Source organism: Gymnogyps californianus, chromosome 1 (genome assembly GCF_018139145.2).
Source record: "Gymnogyps californianus isolate 813 chromosome 1, ASM1813914v2, whole genome shotgun sequence".
NCBI lineage: Eukaryota > Metazoa > Chordata > Aves > Accipitriformes > Cathartidae > Gymnogyps > Gymnogyps californianus.
The window spans coordinates 140,334,332-140,350,595 of record NC_059471.1 but is presented as its reverse complement, the minus strand read 5'-3'; the positions used below and the strand labels follow the sequence as shown (position 1 = coordinate 140,350,595).

The 16,264-nt window shown below is 43.0% G+C and overlaps 1 protein-coding gene across 5 annotated transcripts in view; it reads right to left on the bottom strand.

Annotated features, from left to right (window-relative positions):
- KIAA0930 (KIAA0930 ortholog) overlaps positions 1 to 8,375 on the bottom strand; it is an 80,686-nt gene extending 72,311 nt beyond the window's left edge. For all 5 annotated transcript variants that reach the window (XR_007767235.1, XR_007767237.1, XM_050904708.1 and 2 more), the window contains exon 1: positions 7,999 to 8,375. Coding sequence is in view for 3 of the 5 variants with exons in the window: in XM_050904708.1 (XP_050760665.1) it covers positions 7,999 to 8,143 (145 nt within the window). In the remaining 2 variants the exon portion in view is untranslated. The remainder of the gene's footprint in view (positions 1 to 7,998) is intronic.
- Between the last annotated feature and the right edge of the window lie 7,889 nt (positions 8,376 to 16,264).

Genomic DNA, 16,264 nt, shown 5'->3' with positions numbered 1-16,264 from the left:
TTTCAACTGTTGAAAAGTTTGCATGCTCTGAGCTTTTTCTGTTGATCAGCATCCTGAACACAGACAATGAGAGCAGAGACCAACACGCTTCATCCTTCAGGAAATTCGATTTTCCATTTCTTTGAAAAGAATCCAACCAGATATACTGTTAAATCCTTAGAAGACCCATCCTGAACTGTAAAGGTAAGCTGTATTTTAATCCCTAAAACAGACCTCCCATCCATCTTAAAGTTCAAAACAGAACCCAGACTTCAAAATGGATTTGCCACTAGTACCTATTAAAGATTTAGAAAGTATACTGCTAGAACAACAAAACCAAACAGTTAAGGTATCAACTAGAACTACAGTATTACATACATAAGAGATGGGTGTTTCAAAATACCCTGACTATTCCCATTGTCAGGCTTACAGATTCATAATTCAGCCCCGAGGGACTCATTTTCAAAAAATTGGGCATCCAGCAACCTCTGCTAGCATCCAAAAATTAACAGCAGCATGCCTCGTTTTAAAAAACTAAACTGCTTGTTTAGTTGGGGCAACAATGTTCTGAAGGGTATTTTGGGTTTTTTTTGTTGGGGTGGGGTTTGGGGGTGTCCTGGTTTTGGCTGGGACAGAGTTAACTCTCTTCGTAGTAGCTGGTACAGTGCTGGGTTCTGGATTTAGTGTGAGAATGATGTTGATAACACTCTGATGTTTTAGTTGTTGCTGAGTAGCGCTTATCTTAAGCCAAGGACTTTTCAGTTCCCCGTGCTCTGCCAGCAAGCAGGTGTGCAAGAAGCTGGGAGGGAGCATGGCAGGGCACCTGACCTGAACTAGCCAAAGGGGTATTCCATACCATGGAACGTCATGCCCAGTATATAAACAGGGGGGAGTTGGCCGGGTGGCACGGATCGCGGCTCGGGAACTAACTGGGCATCGGTCAGCGGGTGGTGAGCAATTGCATTGTGCATCACTGGTTTGGGGTTTTGTTTTTTTTTCCCCCCCTCACCCCCCTTCCTTTTTTGTTATATTCCTTTTCATTACTATTATTATTATTATATTTCATTATTACTATTGTTAGTACTATATTTTAGTTTAGTTATTAAACTGTTCTTATCTCAACCCACAAGTTTTACTTTTTTTTTCCTCTTTCCTCCTCCTCACCCCACTGGGAGGGGGAAGGGGGAAGCAGCTGCGTGGTGCTTAGTTGCTGACTGGGGTTAAACCATGACGGGGGTTTGGGGGGGGTGGTTCGGGGTTTTTTTTGTTGCTTTTTTTAAAAATCTTGCCTCCTTACTTCGGTATCTCCAGTCTGACTCTTATAATTTGAACATGTATACTCTCGAGCAGGACATGAAAATCCCATAAAGCTTCATCTCCATTAAAAAGAAAGAATAAACTAATAAACCAACTGCTCAAAAAATATGTAAAAGCTGTAATTAAAAAAAGACCACATTATATTATTGATCTGGGATGATGTCTGTCAAGCTCATGACAGAAGCTAACTTTCACAGCCAAATTACAAATCCCTTGAAACATTGGTGTGTAATGGAAAGCCTGACAGGCCATTAGTGACAACAGCATGAACAAGATTCTAATAAACAACAAAAATGGCATTTTAAATGAACCACCATAAAAAAAAAAAAAGTATTTACCCTGGAGGGCTGCAGCCCTAGAGTTTACCCCAGACTGCCACCCTCCATGACTTGATCCTACACAGATATTCCTAAATATCCTGTGCTTGACTGCAGAAGTGGCAGGATGGGATCCTACGGCACAAGATCTCAATACTCCTTCTGGCACCAGTTATTTTCTCTTCAGCCTTAATATTAAAGATCATTATTTGCCTCTGTCTGTAATCCTACACAATCCTATCCCAACATCACAAGGTCTCCTAGTCCCAGTGTGAGATTCTCTCATTTGTCCCCCTCTCAGTCCCCACCACCACAGCACAGAAACACACCACAGCAAAATCACAGGCTCTCTTCTGCTCTGTGATACCAACAGAAAGAAATCTCATCAACAAAAAGTATACCACCTAGCAAAGCTCTGCCAGAAAGGAAATTTCCCAGCAGCCGCCTTCAACTACTTTGTTCTCATTGATGCATTACAGCAAGAGACATTACCTTGAAAACTGGCACTGCACCCTGGTTTTAAAATTACCCGCTCCAGCCCTGATATAAGCATCCAAAACTACCCTCCATCAGACTTGCCTGAGTCTGATGTCCTTGCAGTACAAACAGTACTCCTCGCATGACTACTGTTTGCTGAGGCCCATCCCAGACCAGCACCACAAGCTCCTCTCCCCGACTCTCTCTTCTCTACCGTGGCCAGCCCTGCTCCTTGCCCCTGTTCCTTGCTAGGATAGAAAGCAAGACAGATCCCTCATAGGACCTGGTGAGCACATCCCTCACCCCATCGGTCCTGCACACAGGGCTGCTGCACAAGCAGAAACACATTCCCATCCCATGACCAAACCCACTGGGTCTCAGAATTGGCTCCAGCTGTGGTTTCTCCTACACCACCATGTCCAAGCACTCAACTACACACAAATGTCTACATGCACACCTGATTTCAGAAATTCCTCCCTGGCAGTTTGCTATGCCAGGCAAAAAAAAAAAAGCAGCTTTAAAATCATCTTCCCCTTCTACCTCTAAAAAAAAAAAAAAAAAAGACATTATACCCATTTTCGCACTGGAATTTCTTTGCTATTTGCTCATCTTTCTCCAACACAAATCTGATGTTCAATACCCAGGGTGAGCTCGTTAAATCACTTTGACTTCAAAGTACCTACTTTAACTCTGATTTAAATAATCTGTTCTGATCTTGCTTTGTATTTGTACTTTCTAGAACTCTTCCTGGAAAGAAATACAGATTCTTCCTGGCTGGAACGTTGTGATTTTTTTTTTACTGATTAGAAAGCTACTCCATAAACTTTTATTTTACTATTTATAAGCTATTTACATTAGTATCTTTTTTTTCTCTTCAGTATTTGACTATTCATTTTTTATTTTGTTGAACATTTCATATTCACTAGCAGCAAAACATTTCATAAATAGGACAAAAGAACTTGTACAAATATTAAGGTACAAGTAATAAAAACTGTATTTTAAACTCAAATTAAATCCTTCTAAATGTGTTGAATGAAATAAATTTATCAACATATTTGTATATTAAACTAACTCATTACAGGGGACATTACCCATAGTTAGTGAATTTGGCTGTATATGTCCCTGAAGTTTTTCTTAGGACAGATGTGATTTTCGTACCTTCTTGTTATTCATAGATCAAAAGAAAACAAAGCTTCCCAGCTTTTGTAGTTTCTCACCTTTGACTGGACAACTCACTGAACTAACTCCAGGAAGAACCATGAATGAAAAATATGTTTTGTTTCTGCCTGAAAGCTACTCCTGTCAAACCAGTTCTGTACTGCAGCAAATTCGCAGCAGACACTTCCACCTACTCAGTGGCTACACTTTCTTCAAAGTTTCAGAAGCAAATATATCCTTCTTGAATATTATAACTTCATTAAAAGTTATTACACTATGATAGAGTTAAGACCTGAATCTAGTACTTTCAAATCCAAATTATTCGTTCTTCTTTTTAATTCTTCATTTTAACCTCTTCTGCTTTCAAAAAATTTCTTCCACTGTTCTTCATCCTTCTACCCACATTTTCCCACTTGGGTCTTTATGTTTCCATCATATTTTCACAACACTCATGTGCATGAGCACTGACTGCATGCTACCTCACCCTTCCTTCTCCCAGGAAGGCTAGAGACCTATTTATTTCCAGGATTTATTCATCAAGATAATTTGGCACATGAATCATCCCACTGTCTTTACTCACATGACAAGCCCTGAGGTGCACTGCTGCGCAAACAAGTCCAAGTGATCCTCACACTCTGAGGATGAACGTTCCTCCTCCTGCTGTCCCTATGCCAAGTACACCCTCCTCTGCCCTCCCCTCATCAACAGTCGGTCAAATACGAGAACGCCTCCTCCACCACCAGGAAACCAAACAGAAGGAACACTTCATTGCTGATATGACTGTTGGGCCTTCTGCAGGGCCTGGCCTCTCCACTGGCACCTGTGACCACCACCATTACAGACCTTCAGTGCCTGGTGGCAGCAGTTTTCAACTACTTGTTTACTCCCGATTTCCTGCAGCCCACAGGGCAGCCACCTGCTTCTCAGGATCCTTAAGACTTCTTCACCTTTCGCCTGGCTACACATCTCCATTACCGATCAGCCACTGTTCAAGACATTATTCAAATCTACCTATTTATTTTTTCTTACTCACTATAAAGTTCCAGCACGCACAAAGTCACACCTCCACCCAAGCACACTGTGCTACACTAAAGGCAGGGCAATTTGTCACTGGAGGACAGGACACAGGGAAATTAAGCATCTGACAACATTACACAGTAGTTTCAGGCACAACTAAAAATAAAGCCCTCCCAGTTCAGGGCTTTGGCCAAAAAGGTAACTTCAGAGCCTGAGGCGCAGCCTGGCTGAGGAGACATACAGCAAGTCTGTCATTATCCCAGAAGAACTATTTTGCCAGATAAATGTTCTAACAAATGACATTTCAGAGTGAGCTTTGCACACAACACTAGTGTAATACTCCGCACAACTGGACGACACTAACACCCAGCCGAAACTTCTTCTCAGAGGCGCATCATCCTTCCCCCTAAGCAGCTTGGTAAGGAGTCACACATGAGTTGTTATTTTGAAGCGCCATGTCCGATTTGCTATATTTTCTACATTACACAAACAGGACAATACAGAAAATCCCATGCAAGGGGATTTACATTTTTGGACAGTACTTGTCCAAATGCCCATGTGATATTCCTGAAATAAAGCAATTCCTCTCACCAAAACCCAGTGTCAGAAAAAAAGCAATTTCCAACTTAGGCTGGGGAGTAGGGCCTCACTTGAAGGAAACAGACAAAAGGAGAGAGACCGCCCAAATTATGAGCCAGCGAGACCCATTTTATTGTTGAGGGGTTAACAGCACTCGAGGAAAACCCAGAATTTAACATGGTCAAACTCTTTGCCAGCTGATTTCAAGAGAACTCGGAAAAACTCATAACAGGTTTAACCTACTGACACCGCTGAAAAGGATTTGGCCATTACAAAAAGAAACACCACGAATATAAAACCAGCTGTGGGTATGCTCATCCTGCAGCCCAACAGGTGACATGCCACATGTTGGATCATTGGGACTGTTTTGAATAACAGCACCCAGGCACAAAGAGCAGACAAAACCTCTGTGTTAGCCACCTGAACCCATACAGGACTGTGACTGCTTTCATGAGCACTGAACTCAAGGAAAAGCCTTTACACCTGCTGTGCTGCTGGCGCCCAGCGTATTCCAGAATAGCCCAGGCTATTCCAACTATGTTGCATGCCCTGCAACACCATTTGCTAGTGCAGTCCAGACATGCATAAATTTAAACCATAGGATTACACCTGATAACCTTCTGTTCATCTACAATTTCTATCGAGCACCACTCAAAAAGCTCAGTGTTTTTCCTAGGAGAACTATTTAAACTATTTACTTCCCTAGTAATAAATCACAGAATAGGGAAAAAGAGCACTCATTCACTGGGAGTGACAACATTATATATCAGGTAACATGCAGCACATAATGAAATAAAGATCTTGGAAAATCCTTCAATATACAAAAGTGGAGATTTATAGCACAGAGAGATTCTCCGTCTCCTAGGCCTTAAGGAAGCTTTCCAATATGTCCCACCCAAACTTTAAATAATAATATGTATAGATTTAAAAAAAAGCTGGTCAGATGCTATGACAATTTAAATGTCCCTATGGCAACCTGAGCCTGCAACCTCTAATCCTGAGAAGGGTCCTACTTTGTGACTCTACAGTGCTTGGGGATTAGCAAGGGGAGTGCCAGCGGGAACTGATATTCAGCAACTCTGCTCAGAAATAGCCACCACAGAACAGATTCTCCCTGCATTAAAATCGCCACGCTGTCCCACAACCACCACAGCTGAAGCTCCATCACACCCGCAGCTGCCCAGGGCAGGGAGATCTATAGCACTTCTCCACCTGCAGGACTCTGCACTTGTGGGAAAGGCATAACGGCTTGGCAAACTGCAGTGTTTTCAGCTAGAAGTTCAGCTCCATTCCCTGGATATAAAAACTGAACATCTGAGGCACTCCTGTGGTGACATAAAACCTATTTCCACACAGGTATAGACATACACAGGCAAGCATCCGCAGCCAGGATCAGCGTCTCAGTGCAACAAGCTAAGCAGTTCTCCTGAGGTTTTCCTTTCAAGTCTTCATCTGGTAGAAGAGAGGTGTCCTATTACTTGTGTGATTATCCCAAAGTTACACAGCAGGACTTCTCATGATGAGCTATTGTGGACGTGTGTTCAAACACAAGCAGAGAGGAAGCATTTCTATGTTCATACCAGGCACCACAGGTTTTTCCCTTTTCCAATTTCAGTAAAAGAAAGCGATGGTGATATTTCTATTCCTGTGAGTCTTTATTTTCATTCAAACATGATATGGCCAAACATGAGCTGACAACAGCTTTTCAATGAATGCAATCTCACAGGCATTTAGATTTTGTGGGTTTTTTTCCCCATTTTGTCTATAGTTTCTTTGCCACAACACTTTATTTGGCCCTGTAACGTTTTTACACTACCATAAAGGCTGGAGATCCAATTCCATTAGAAAAAAGCATAAAGAAACAAGAAAGACTCATCATTTCTCTTTGTCTGCACAAGCTTTCATTACGTGCAAGGCAAAAATAAAGAAGGGAGAGCCCATTCCTCCCTGGGGAGACCACAGTAAGCACTGGCTGACAAACTGATGCATAAAGGTCAGATGGAGAACCAAAGAGATTTCACATACCAATCCACATCATGAAGCCAGTAAAACTCAAATAAAAACTCATTCTGAATTTTTAAGGAAGTCTCAGAAATGGAGACTTTTGGGACCTTAGAAATGAGCTGAGGAAGGAGGAGCCGTTAATAAAGGCCACATGGAAGAAACAAGAGAAGTATTGCACATCAGTGTTCATAACTTAAAGCCCTGACCCTGCAAGGACTTCTGGGCATTCATTCCCCTAGAGCACAGGTCCAGTCCAGGATAAACAAAAGTTCTGAATAAGATAGAAACCATTCCTCACATCAAAAACTTCTATGTTCTCTATTGCTGTACAGAAAAATGAATTATTTCTATTCATTAGCATAGCCAGAAGAGTTTCCTGGTGCGAAGGATTTTGGTTAAGGGAGGTGTTGTACCACTCTGTGGCCTAAAGTCAACTGAATTTCAACTTCAAACTTTTATTTTGCAATGCATAAGCTTCGCCAAAAGCTCAATAAAGATGTGTCATGTGAAATTTGCATTGATCGAGATATAAATAAACAAGATAACCAGAAAGCTAAAGAAAACCTCCACGATTTAAAAAATTAATTGGCCACCAAGAGCCACAACATTATGTGCTTACTAGACCATGGCAAGCCGCGTGAAGTCATTTACTCAGAGAAGGGAGGTGTCTGACTCAGAAGAGGAAAAAAAAAAAATCTACAGACATCATTTGAGAGCCATACGATCGTATGCATTGGCAAGAGTAACAAAAAAATTGTTCTGTTTGTATTCCAAAACACATGATACATAGTTTATACTTAAAAAAAAAAAATATCGGCTGACGTGCGTAGTGCCTTCTGACCATTTTTCTCCAAGGGCATCTCAGACAATGGAGCAGACAGCTGCTCTCTCCGGTTCTCGGGGACTTGGGAAGGAAAAAGGGCCCACCCCCGTCATAGCAGCACAGCCCGGCAGCACACAACAGGTTTCCAGGCCACCGCCGCCGGCTGCACACGGCCAACCGGGAGACTGACCCAGCCCGCAGCCGTAGAGGGGCGGGTGGTCCCCGCTCCCACCGGGTGCCGCCCGGCCCCGGGGCGCTGCGCTCGCCCCTCTGCTCCCGCCTCACTCCGCGCCCAGCCCGGCGGGGAGGCCCCGGCCGCCGACTCACCGAGGCCGCTGATCTCCTGGCGGACGCCGGCGCGGCTCCGCTCCTCCGCTATCGCCCGCAGCATCTGCTGCAGGGAGCGGTCCAGGTCGCCGTTGGCCTCCTCGTCCTTCGGCCCGGTGCGGCCACCGCTCCTGGCAGAGGCCATGCTGCCGCTGCCGCCGATGATCTCATGTCAGGCCGCCCCGCGGAGGCGGCCGCGGCACCCGGCGCTGCCGCCCCCGCCGCCCGCACGGCTCTCCCGGCAGCGGCGGGCGGAGCCGGGGGCCGCCCGGTGGTAACGACGAGAAACCCTCCCGGCCTCGCTTCCTCCGGCTCGGCGAAGGGTGGGGCGGGACGCGACCTTCCCCGGTTCCCCCTCAGAAAGTTTCACCGGGTGTCGCCGGCAGCCCCCCAGGACGCCGCCACCGTTTCCACGGGGGCTGCCCAGCCGCGCTCTCGCCGCTTCCTGCTACAGCGGCCACGGGGGCGGCTCCGCCGGCTCCTGGCCCCGCCCCCGCCCCGCCCCTCGAGGGGCGGGGCGGGGCCAGGAGCCGGCGGGGCCGCCCCCTTTGCTGTGGCGGGCGCGTCGTTGTCCCCTAGCAGGGTTTTCCTGGCGATAATTGGATATAAACCTAAAATATTTAGGCGGGCCTTTTGCGACGCAGCTTTTGCAGCTCCCTGCTGCACAAACGCACCTTCAGCTGTGTGGGTTAGGAAGGAAAAACTTCCTCTGGAAGCTATAAACAAGAGTAAGAAAAAACAGAATGGTACCGTCAATGAGTTGGTCTTCTGAGGACATCAGCAAGAGCCTAACAACTATTGCTTTTCACGTGCTACATTGGTGAAAAATACCTTTTCCTGTAGGAAGAACCAAGCACGTCCAAGCAGAAAATGCAGAACAGTATTACCAAGCAGAAAGATAAGAAAATCCACCTGCAGGCAGGCTCTGTGAGGAGAGCAGAGCCACGCGCTTGACCATCATCCAGGCCAGCCCACGCAGTCCTGCGTCCTTCCCATCTAAAGATCTTTTGTTTCCAGTCAGGCTTTCTGGACACCTTCTTCCCCATGTTTCCCTCACACTGTGTCCCACAGATTTGCCCCCAGACTCTTGCCGCTGCAGGCAGAGCTCTCCTGCCTGCCCCACTGACATCAAATCTCCCGAGCTGCTGCTTCCTTCTTACTCGCCTGTCCCCCACCAGCTGTAACCATACGTGTACAGCACTATGGGGACAGAACCCAACCTAAGGCATCCTCTGAAGTGTCTACCGAGAGCCAAGTCACCTCTCCCTTAGCATTAGCACGTCTTGCTAGTGAGGTGTAATGTAAATCGGGAATGGGTGATCTCAGGGAATAAGCCAGCTTGTGCTGCAGAGATTGGACCCCAAGCCCCGCTGCTGCTGCTGGTTGTCCCCAGCACGTACCAACAACGGCCAAACCTTCCTCAGCTCATAAATTAAGGATTTGCTAAGCCACAGATAGAGAGCAATATGACTGCCTGCCCAGTTCTTCCGCAAACAATTTGCTCAACGTTTTTTTGTTTATAATATTACTTTATGCTCTCCTCAGTTCCTAAAAATATAGTAAGGCTTATGCAGCCTTTTCCTCTCTGAAGTCCTATTTGAAACTTAGCAGGCCTTGAAGGTGGTGGTGGGAAGGAGAGAAGGGGACAGAGGACTTAAGACTTGAGTTGACATCATTTGAGAGCTGGGCTTTTTGCTGCGTGACCATTCTCCAAAATAGCATACCTTTACACCGTGTTTCCAATTTCAGTGTCACATCAACTTCTGACACCGATAAACTAACAATGAGACACCTGCTGAATGCTATTTACAGCCATATACTGATTTCCCATTACAGGGGTGCAGACAAGAGTATTTTCTAGGGAAGGCCCCTATGCTGAATTGGACACCTGAGAGAGATTTGAAGTCAACGCAGCATTTTGCTAGTAAAATATCTAGTTTTTTACAAAGCAATGGAAAGCGTGGACATACAATCACAGGACTTCAGCACCTCTTCCATTGTTAAATCTGATAGTTCTCTTTCTCAGAGAGAATGAAGGTTTGCAGTCACATGCTGGCCCTGTAAATGCGTGCTTTAGAGTTATTTATCCCACGGGCTTACAAAGGGGAAGAGCAGCAGAAATCTGTCCTGTACTTTTAGCCTCCAAGTTGTTCCTGACATTGCCAAGATATGACACTTGAGACAGGAGGAAGGAATCTCTCTGCTGCCGGAGGAGCTCGTGCTCTCATTTACCTCGTGTCATGCTGTACTAGCTAAGGATCAGACATTTTTCCCCAGTAGGTTACTGCTTGATCCCAACACCACTATCACGTTAGGGGTACTATAGCTAGTAGACAGTAGCTAGTAGACAACCCTGCAGCAGTTTCCTCAGAGCCTCCAGCGGTTCGGCCCTCTGCTGAGCCCTGAACACTCACCCTAAAGTTCCAGCAACCCTGCTTAAAAAAAGCAATTAAGCAAACCTTCTGCTGCCCCATCCAGGCCTTTTGTATAACAAAATGGTGTTTCTGCCCCTATTCAGTTCCTAGCCCTACCTTCAACTTTCTCTGGCTTCTACCAAAACAGGCCCACAGACAAAATCCTTTCTTCTTGTAGGCCTCCCTAGCCAAGCACACCTCCTAGTAGATCACAGCTCTTGATCAGAAGATAGAGGGATAAAGTCTGTTTTCTTAAAGTGGCTATTGATTAAGTACCCTTAAGATCAGTTAGAAATCTGAAATGCTAATTGATTTTGGTTTTTAAAGATCCCATGATACATTTTAAAACTACAAACCCCTCTGTCTAGCCAAACTCTTGATGGGGAGGGGGGACTGTATTCTGTCTTTACATATTGCTCCTAAAGGTCTTCTTCACCGATACTTAGCACCGTGTTATCACTATAATGGGTATCAGGAGCCCTATCCTACCATGCATGCTCTCACTGAACTCAATTACACACAAAATAATAAATTCTCTATCTTGCAAAGGGGTAATGGGTGTTACGGCCCTCGGGGCACAAATAGGCCTTAATGGCCCTGACCAGCCTCACCTGGGGCCTCCACACACACTCACAGGCTGGGGACTCTATTTAATTTCAGCCCTGAGGCTCTGCCTGAGCCATAGTGAAGGAGTGTTGGTTTCTGGTTCTGTTACAGCTGTGTCTATGTTTGGCTATGGATGCTGTTGATCTGGACCCTGACCTGCAGGCTGACTTCTCAGCTTGGCCATAGACCTGCCTCATGACCATGGAGATACCTTTTGACCTAGGCTCTGATTTACCCTGTTCCCTTGCTTAGGTTCTGTAGCACTGAGCTGTAGCCCCCAAGGGCCCTGGGAGTCTCCCCCCAGTTCCCTGCAGCTTCCAGGCTCCACAGTGCCCTGATAATAGATCCCTGTGCTTTCTTATATGATAATGTGCTTTGTGTCCTGATGTAAAACGTGTATATTGATCAACAAGATGGACAGGCTATAGGTCAGAGGATAGGCTGGATGCATCTTTCTAACTTAGGATGTGTGTTCTATGCAGCAGAAACCTAAAACAGTACAAAAACTCAAGTTCATTGTAGATAACCAGCTGACTTAATGCTGTGAAGAATGTCTTTTGAATAGTCAATAATAGTCAAGCTTTGCTACGCTTAAACGAAAGTCAAGCAAGTTATTTATATAAGGCTATATTTTTCTTACTATATTTATTTTAGTAGCAGCTAATTGTGACAGTCTGCAATGCATGTTAATAAGACCACATGGTGTGTGAATATCTAACAATTAAAATGAGTTTGCAAGCTAGCAGATATGGGCTTATTTAATGCATTTGAATGTATTTCTAATGGATGAGTCCTATACTATATATGCCTTACAGTACTGACCCTGTCAAAACTTGTGTAGCTACTCATAGCCTGTCAAAGAGATCAGCATTACTTATGTGCTTCAAGCTCTGTATGCGCATAAACTTTTGCAGGAATAGACTTTGTAGTTCTGAAGCTTTAAAATCCTATTCAACCCATTACAAGCATGCAAAGTACCCTTATTTTTTAAATGTCTTTCTTTACTGATAATAATGAATTCAGATTTATAACAGCTACGTGTGGCAAATGAATGTTATAGCCACTTTAAAGATACAGAGCATGAAATGCAGTTTTGTGCTGAAGAGATTAAGCAATTTGCTTAAAAATCCTAATTGTATTTTAGTCATAAATTGGGGTATCTGTGTCTTCAACAGTCTGCTGCTTTCTGCTGAAGGCATGCTCATGGGTCAGTGGGCCACCCAGTGAGTTTATATGCAAAAATTAATTCTGCAATCTTTACTTAATTGCTTCCCTAACTGCATCAAGGCATTTTGACTTAGGACACAGGAGTTTTGGGTCTCCCATTATAAACTGTGTTAAATTGGTCAGCTTGAAAGATAATTCAAATTTACTTCTGGAACTTTCCAGTGTTCAGCACAGGACTAATTCTGCTCCCAAGATCAAACATACAATTAAAGCTTCTGAAAGTTCTACCCATAGAATGTTACAAGATTTTTTTCAGCTAAAATTATCCTTTGTAGTTACTCCTCTGAATGCACAGCAGAGTACTTAAGGTCATGTATTTCTGAAGTTAGAGTGTTCTACCTGTTTAGCTTTCTTTTGTCCTTCCCCCTTTTTGTACTACTCTTGTCATCCCTGTCACTAACTTCATCAGTTAATTGCCGTGGGATATGCTGAATGGAAGCCAGAGATGCTCAGTCTTGCATTGTAGGAGTAGAAACACATCTGAACTTAAATTAATAGCTTTCAGTCCAGCCTGATCCCTCTCTTCTGCAGCCAAAACCACTGAGCCTTCTGCACCTGAGCCTTTTATCCTAGGTTGCTCCTGTGCTGTTCCTGAGAGTGTAATTATCTTAATAGGACTGAAATGTGAGCTGTAGCCTTTGTGATAACAGGCTCCTTGGTTTTATAAGACACTTGCACAGAATCCATGTTTCATTGTTTTCCTTGAGCTGTACTTGTATCCAGAAACATCTCACCACTTATGAACCCACCCCGAGCCCTCCATCAGCTCAGCAAATTTGAAATACAAGTAGGAATTCATTAATTTTTTGGATTACATAGCTAAGCTCTTGCCTAAGAGGAAGTGGGGCAGTACCTTGGTAAAGGCAAGCCCCTTGCAGGAAGCCAGCCCCTGCCAGTCTGGGTCTGGCTTTGCATTCAGGGTACAGGATTTTGCTGAAAAAACTGAACTGACTGGAAGTTGCCTCAGACAGCAGAGGTAACATGGAGCTTGCACAGGCCAAGTATCTGCTGAGAAGTCTGTCCCAAGCAGTGACAAACTTAGCATTGCTTTTCACTGGAATGTTACTTGATGCTAATATATTGCTAAGTTCCTTGAAGTGTTTATCTGTGTCTTGTCCTTGTGCATCTGTGCTCTTTAGCCTATATGTATGTTGCAGGTGTTTAGTGCATAAGCAGTAATACATAAAAAATGTTCACTACCTCTTAGGGACACAGGATTTCTGAACTGTGAATGTGTAAAAGAATGCTCAAGTATTACCTATATCCTCTGAGATGACAAGTCTGGTTGAAGAGAACTGGGTGGTGAGTCTGCAGTGGTTCAGCAAGATGAGTCAGAGTTGTGAACACCAAGCTGTACCAATCTGGTGGCTGCTGCTGGGATCCTGCATGTTTGCTGTCCACTTCAGATGATGCTGAAGGCTTATGCAAGATCTGTTTGTAACCACAAAGAACAGGTTTCAGCGTGCCTTAGAGAAAGTTAAATCCTAACACACAGTAATAGAGGGTATAAAAGAAATCACTTGTTCAGAGAAGTGATCAAATCATGCACAGTTTACAAAGAATGCAGTGATTAACTTCTTAATTCTTTTGGGAAAAGATGTGTGATAACTTTCCAAAAATAAACTGAATTTTCAGCAGTAATTTCTAAATAATTATACTGGAATTTGGAAATGAGATTTTAAACTCCTGAATTTTTGTGTACACTTCTAGAAATGTAGGGGCAAAATTAAATTTGAGAATGACTAACAATTGTATGAATGCAACTAGTAATGATTGAATCTTTTATTTTTAGAAATATCTGACCAAAAGGGTATTTGAAAAGCTTACAATTTTTGTAATAGAACAGTGTTTTTATTTTACTGTTTTTAATGTTGATTATACTATATTGTATAGTTATGTTAGTATTTCAGCATTAATTTTAATGAACACTAGTTAATATGTTAAATAACAGGCAAAATAAGAAAGAACCTGTGGGCGGAGAACAAAAGAAATCGTACTCTCCAGAAGATCTACTTTTATAGGCTGGGTTGCTCTAATCAATGGCACAAGCAGCAGCTTTAGATAAAGAACCTGGTATGATGGGTTTTCTTTGGATTGATAGTTGCTTAAGCAAACATTCAGAGTGGGTCAACTACATTCAAGACAATTCAGGTAACTTTCAACACTACCTCTAGGACAAAGGTCTTCTCTACAGATCACTTGGCTGAACTCTGCTCAGATCCTCTTCTTTCACTGACATCTAATAAGAATATTTCTTCACCTTTGCAAAATATCCTGGTACTCATATAAATATATATAATATAATATATGAATTAGGGCAATCAAGTTTCAAATTAGAGAAATTCTTTCCTGCTTAGAAAAAACAATTTTATTGTCAGGAAGACCTTGGGTGAAATTTGGCCTTACTGACTCAAGTTTGTAAAAGGAAGATGCTGGTGGGTGTCAGTGAGGTCAGGACTTCATCTTGTGATTTTTAAACTTAGTCAATACTCTTTCTCTGTACCTCTAGAATACAGATAGTAAATGTCCCTTACAAAGGCATCAAGCCATTTATGCATGCAAGGAGCTCAATCTTTAATTTTGTGATGGAGAAGTTGTGTTCAAGTTGTAAAGCAAAACAAAGAAGCTGAAGGTTCAAGGTACTGTTAATGCTTAAAGGAAAGTATATGAAATGTTGACTTTTTCTCTCAAGAGTCAAAACATAATGATCTTTATTTTGGTTAGAGGTGGGGGGAAGGAAACCTGTGAAAACAGGAATTTTATTTTGAAGATGGGTCTCCAACTGTTACAGTATGTTGGTGATTTTGAGTATCTTACTCATGATGACATTATGCATTTTTCTCCACGCTAGCTCAAGGCTAGATGCTAAGGTATTAAGCCCACTCAGTTGTCTCCATGAGATCTTCCTTTTCCACCAGTGCTAATGATTCACCAGTGGTGAAATGAGAAAATGCAATTAGCTAGGGTAGCTATAGCCTTAAGCTGTGGAAATGGTCTCAATTGCTTAGTGGCTTATAAAGCATCTACTAGTGCCCAGAGTGATTACTTCTGAGAACTCTTAGCCATACTCCTTTCAATAAATATTTTTAGAAATCAAGGGATCTGCTACTCTTGCAGAAAATTATAGAAATTATACCTGTATGTATTTCTTAAACTGGTACCCATCTAGTGAGTTCACAACAACAATTTATGATCATTTCAAATCATCCTAACTTTGTTCATCCAGTTTAATTACAAACAATTACCTCCTAAATTTCAGACTATACATTGTACTTTTAGTGTATTATACAGTAAGTTTTATGTACAGCAATGCCTGGAAAGTTATGCCTTGTATTTGAATCAACTGTACCTCTGAAAATGAACATATATTTAATAAAATTAAGCAAGTTCATCCTCACAAGGTGAAACATAAGGAAATAGATAAATAGGACTTAAATCCTGGTAAGGTCTGGATATCTCAAGAAGCCTTGGACCTTACTAATCCAAGCAGAGTACACACCTGCAAAGAGCTGGTCCTTACCAAACACAAAACTTAACAGGCTAAGAAGGGAAACTGCAGCAGACGGAAGGACAGTGACTTCTGAGGTCAGAGAAAGTCCAGAACCAAGAATTTGCTTTGACAGAAGATCAGCACCTAGCTTCCCAGACCAGTACATTTGACAAATGTGTCTCTAATGATACCACGCACTAGTTCTTAAATTCTTGCTTAGCCAAGCCCCTAGCTGGTATAATTCTGGCTTTTTACATGGACAGAGGAATTGGTATGTCACTTAAATTATCATATTAGTCTGAATTACTTTAATTTTTGCATCAGTGGTTGGCACTAAATCCATAAGGTGTGAAAGTGCAAGAAGCTTTATGCTGGCCTCAGTGTCACAAATTGCCTATCAGTTTGATTGGCTTATTCTGAGGCAGAAAGATAACTTACTTTGATGGAAAAAAATTCTGAAATTCTAGTAATGGCTATAAAAGAAACCTAGACTAAAAGTTAATTTAGCCTTTATGAAGACCATCTGCAT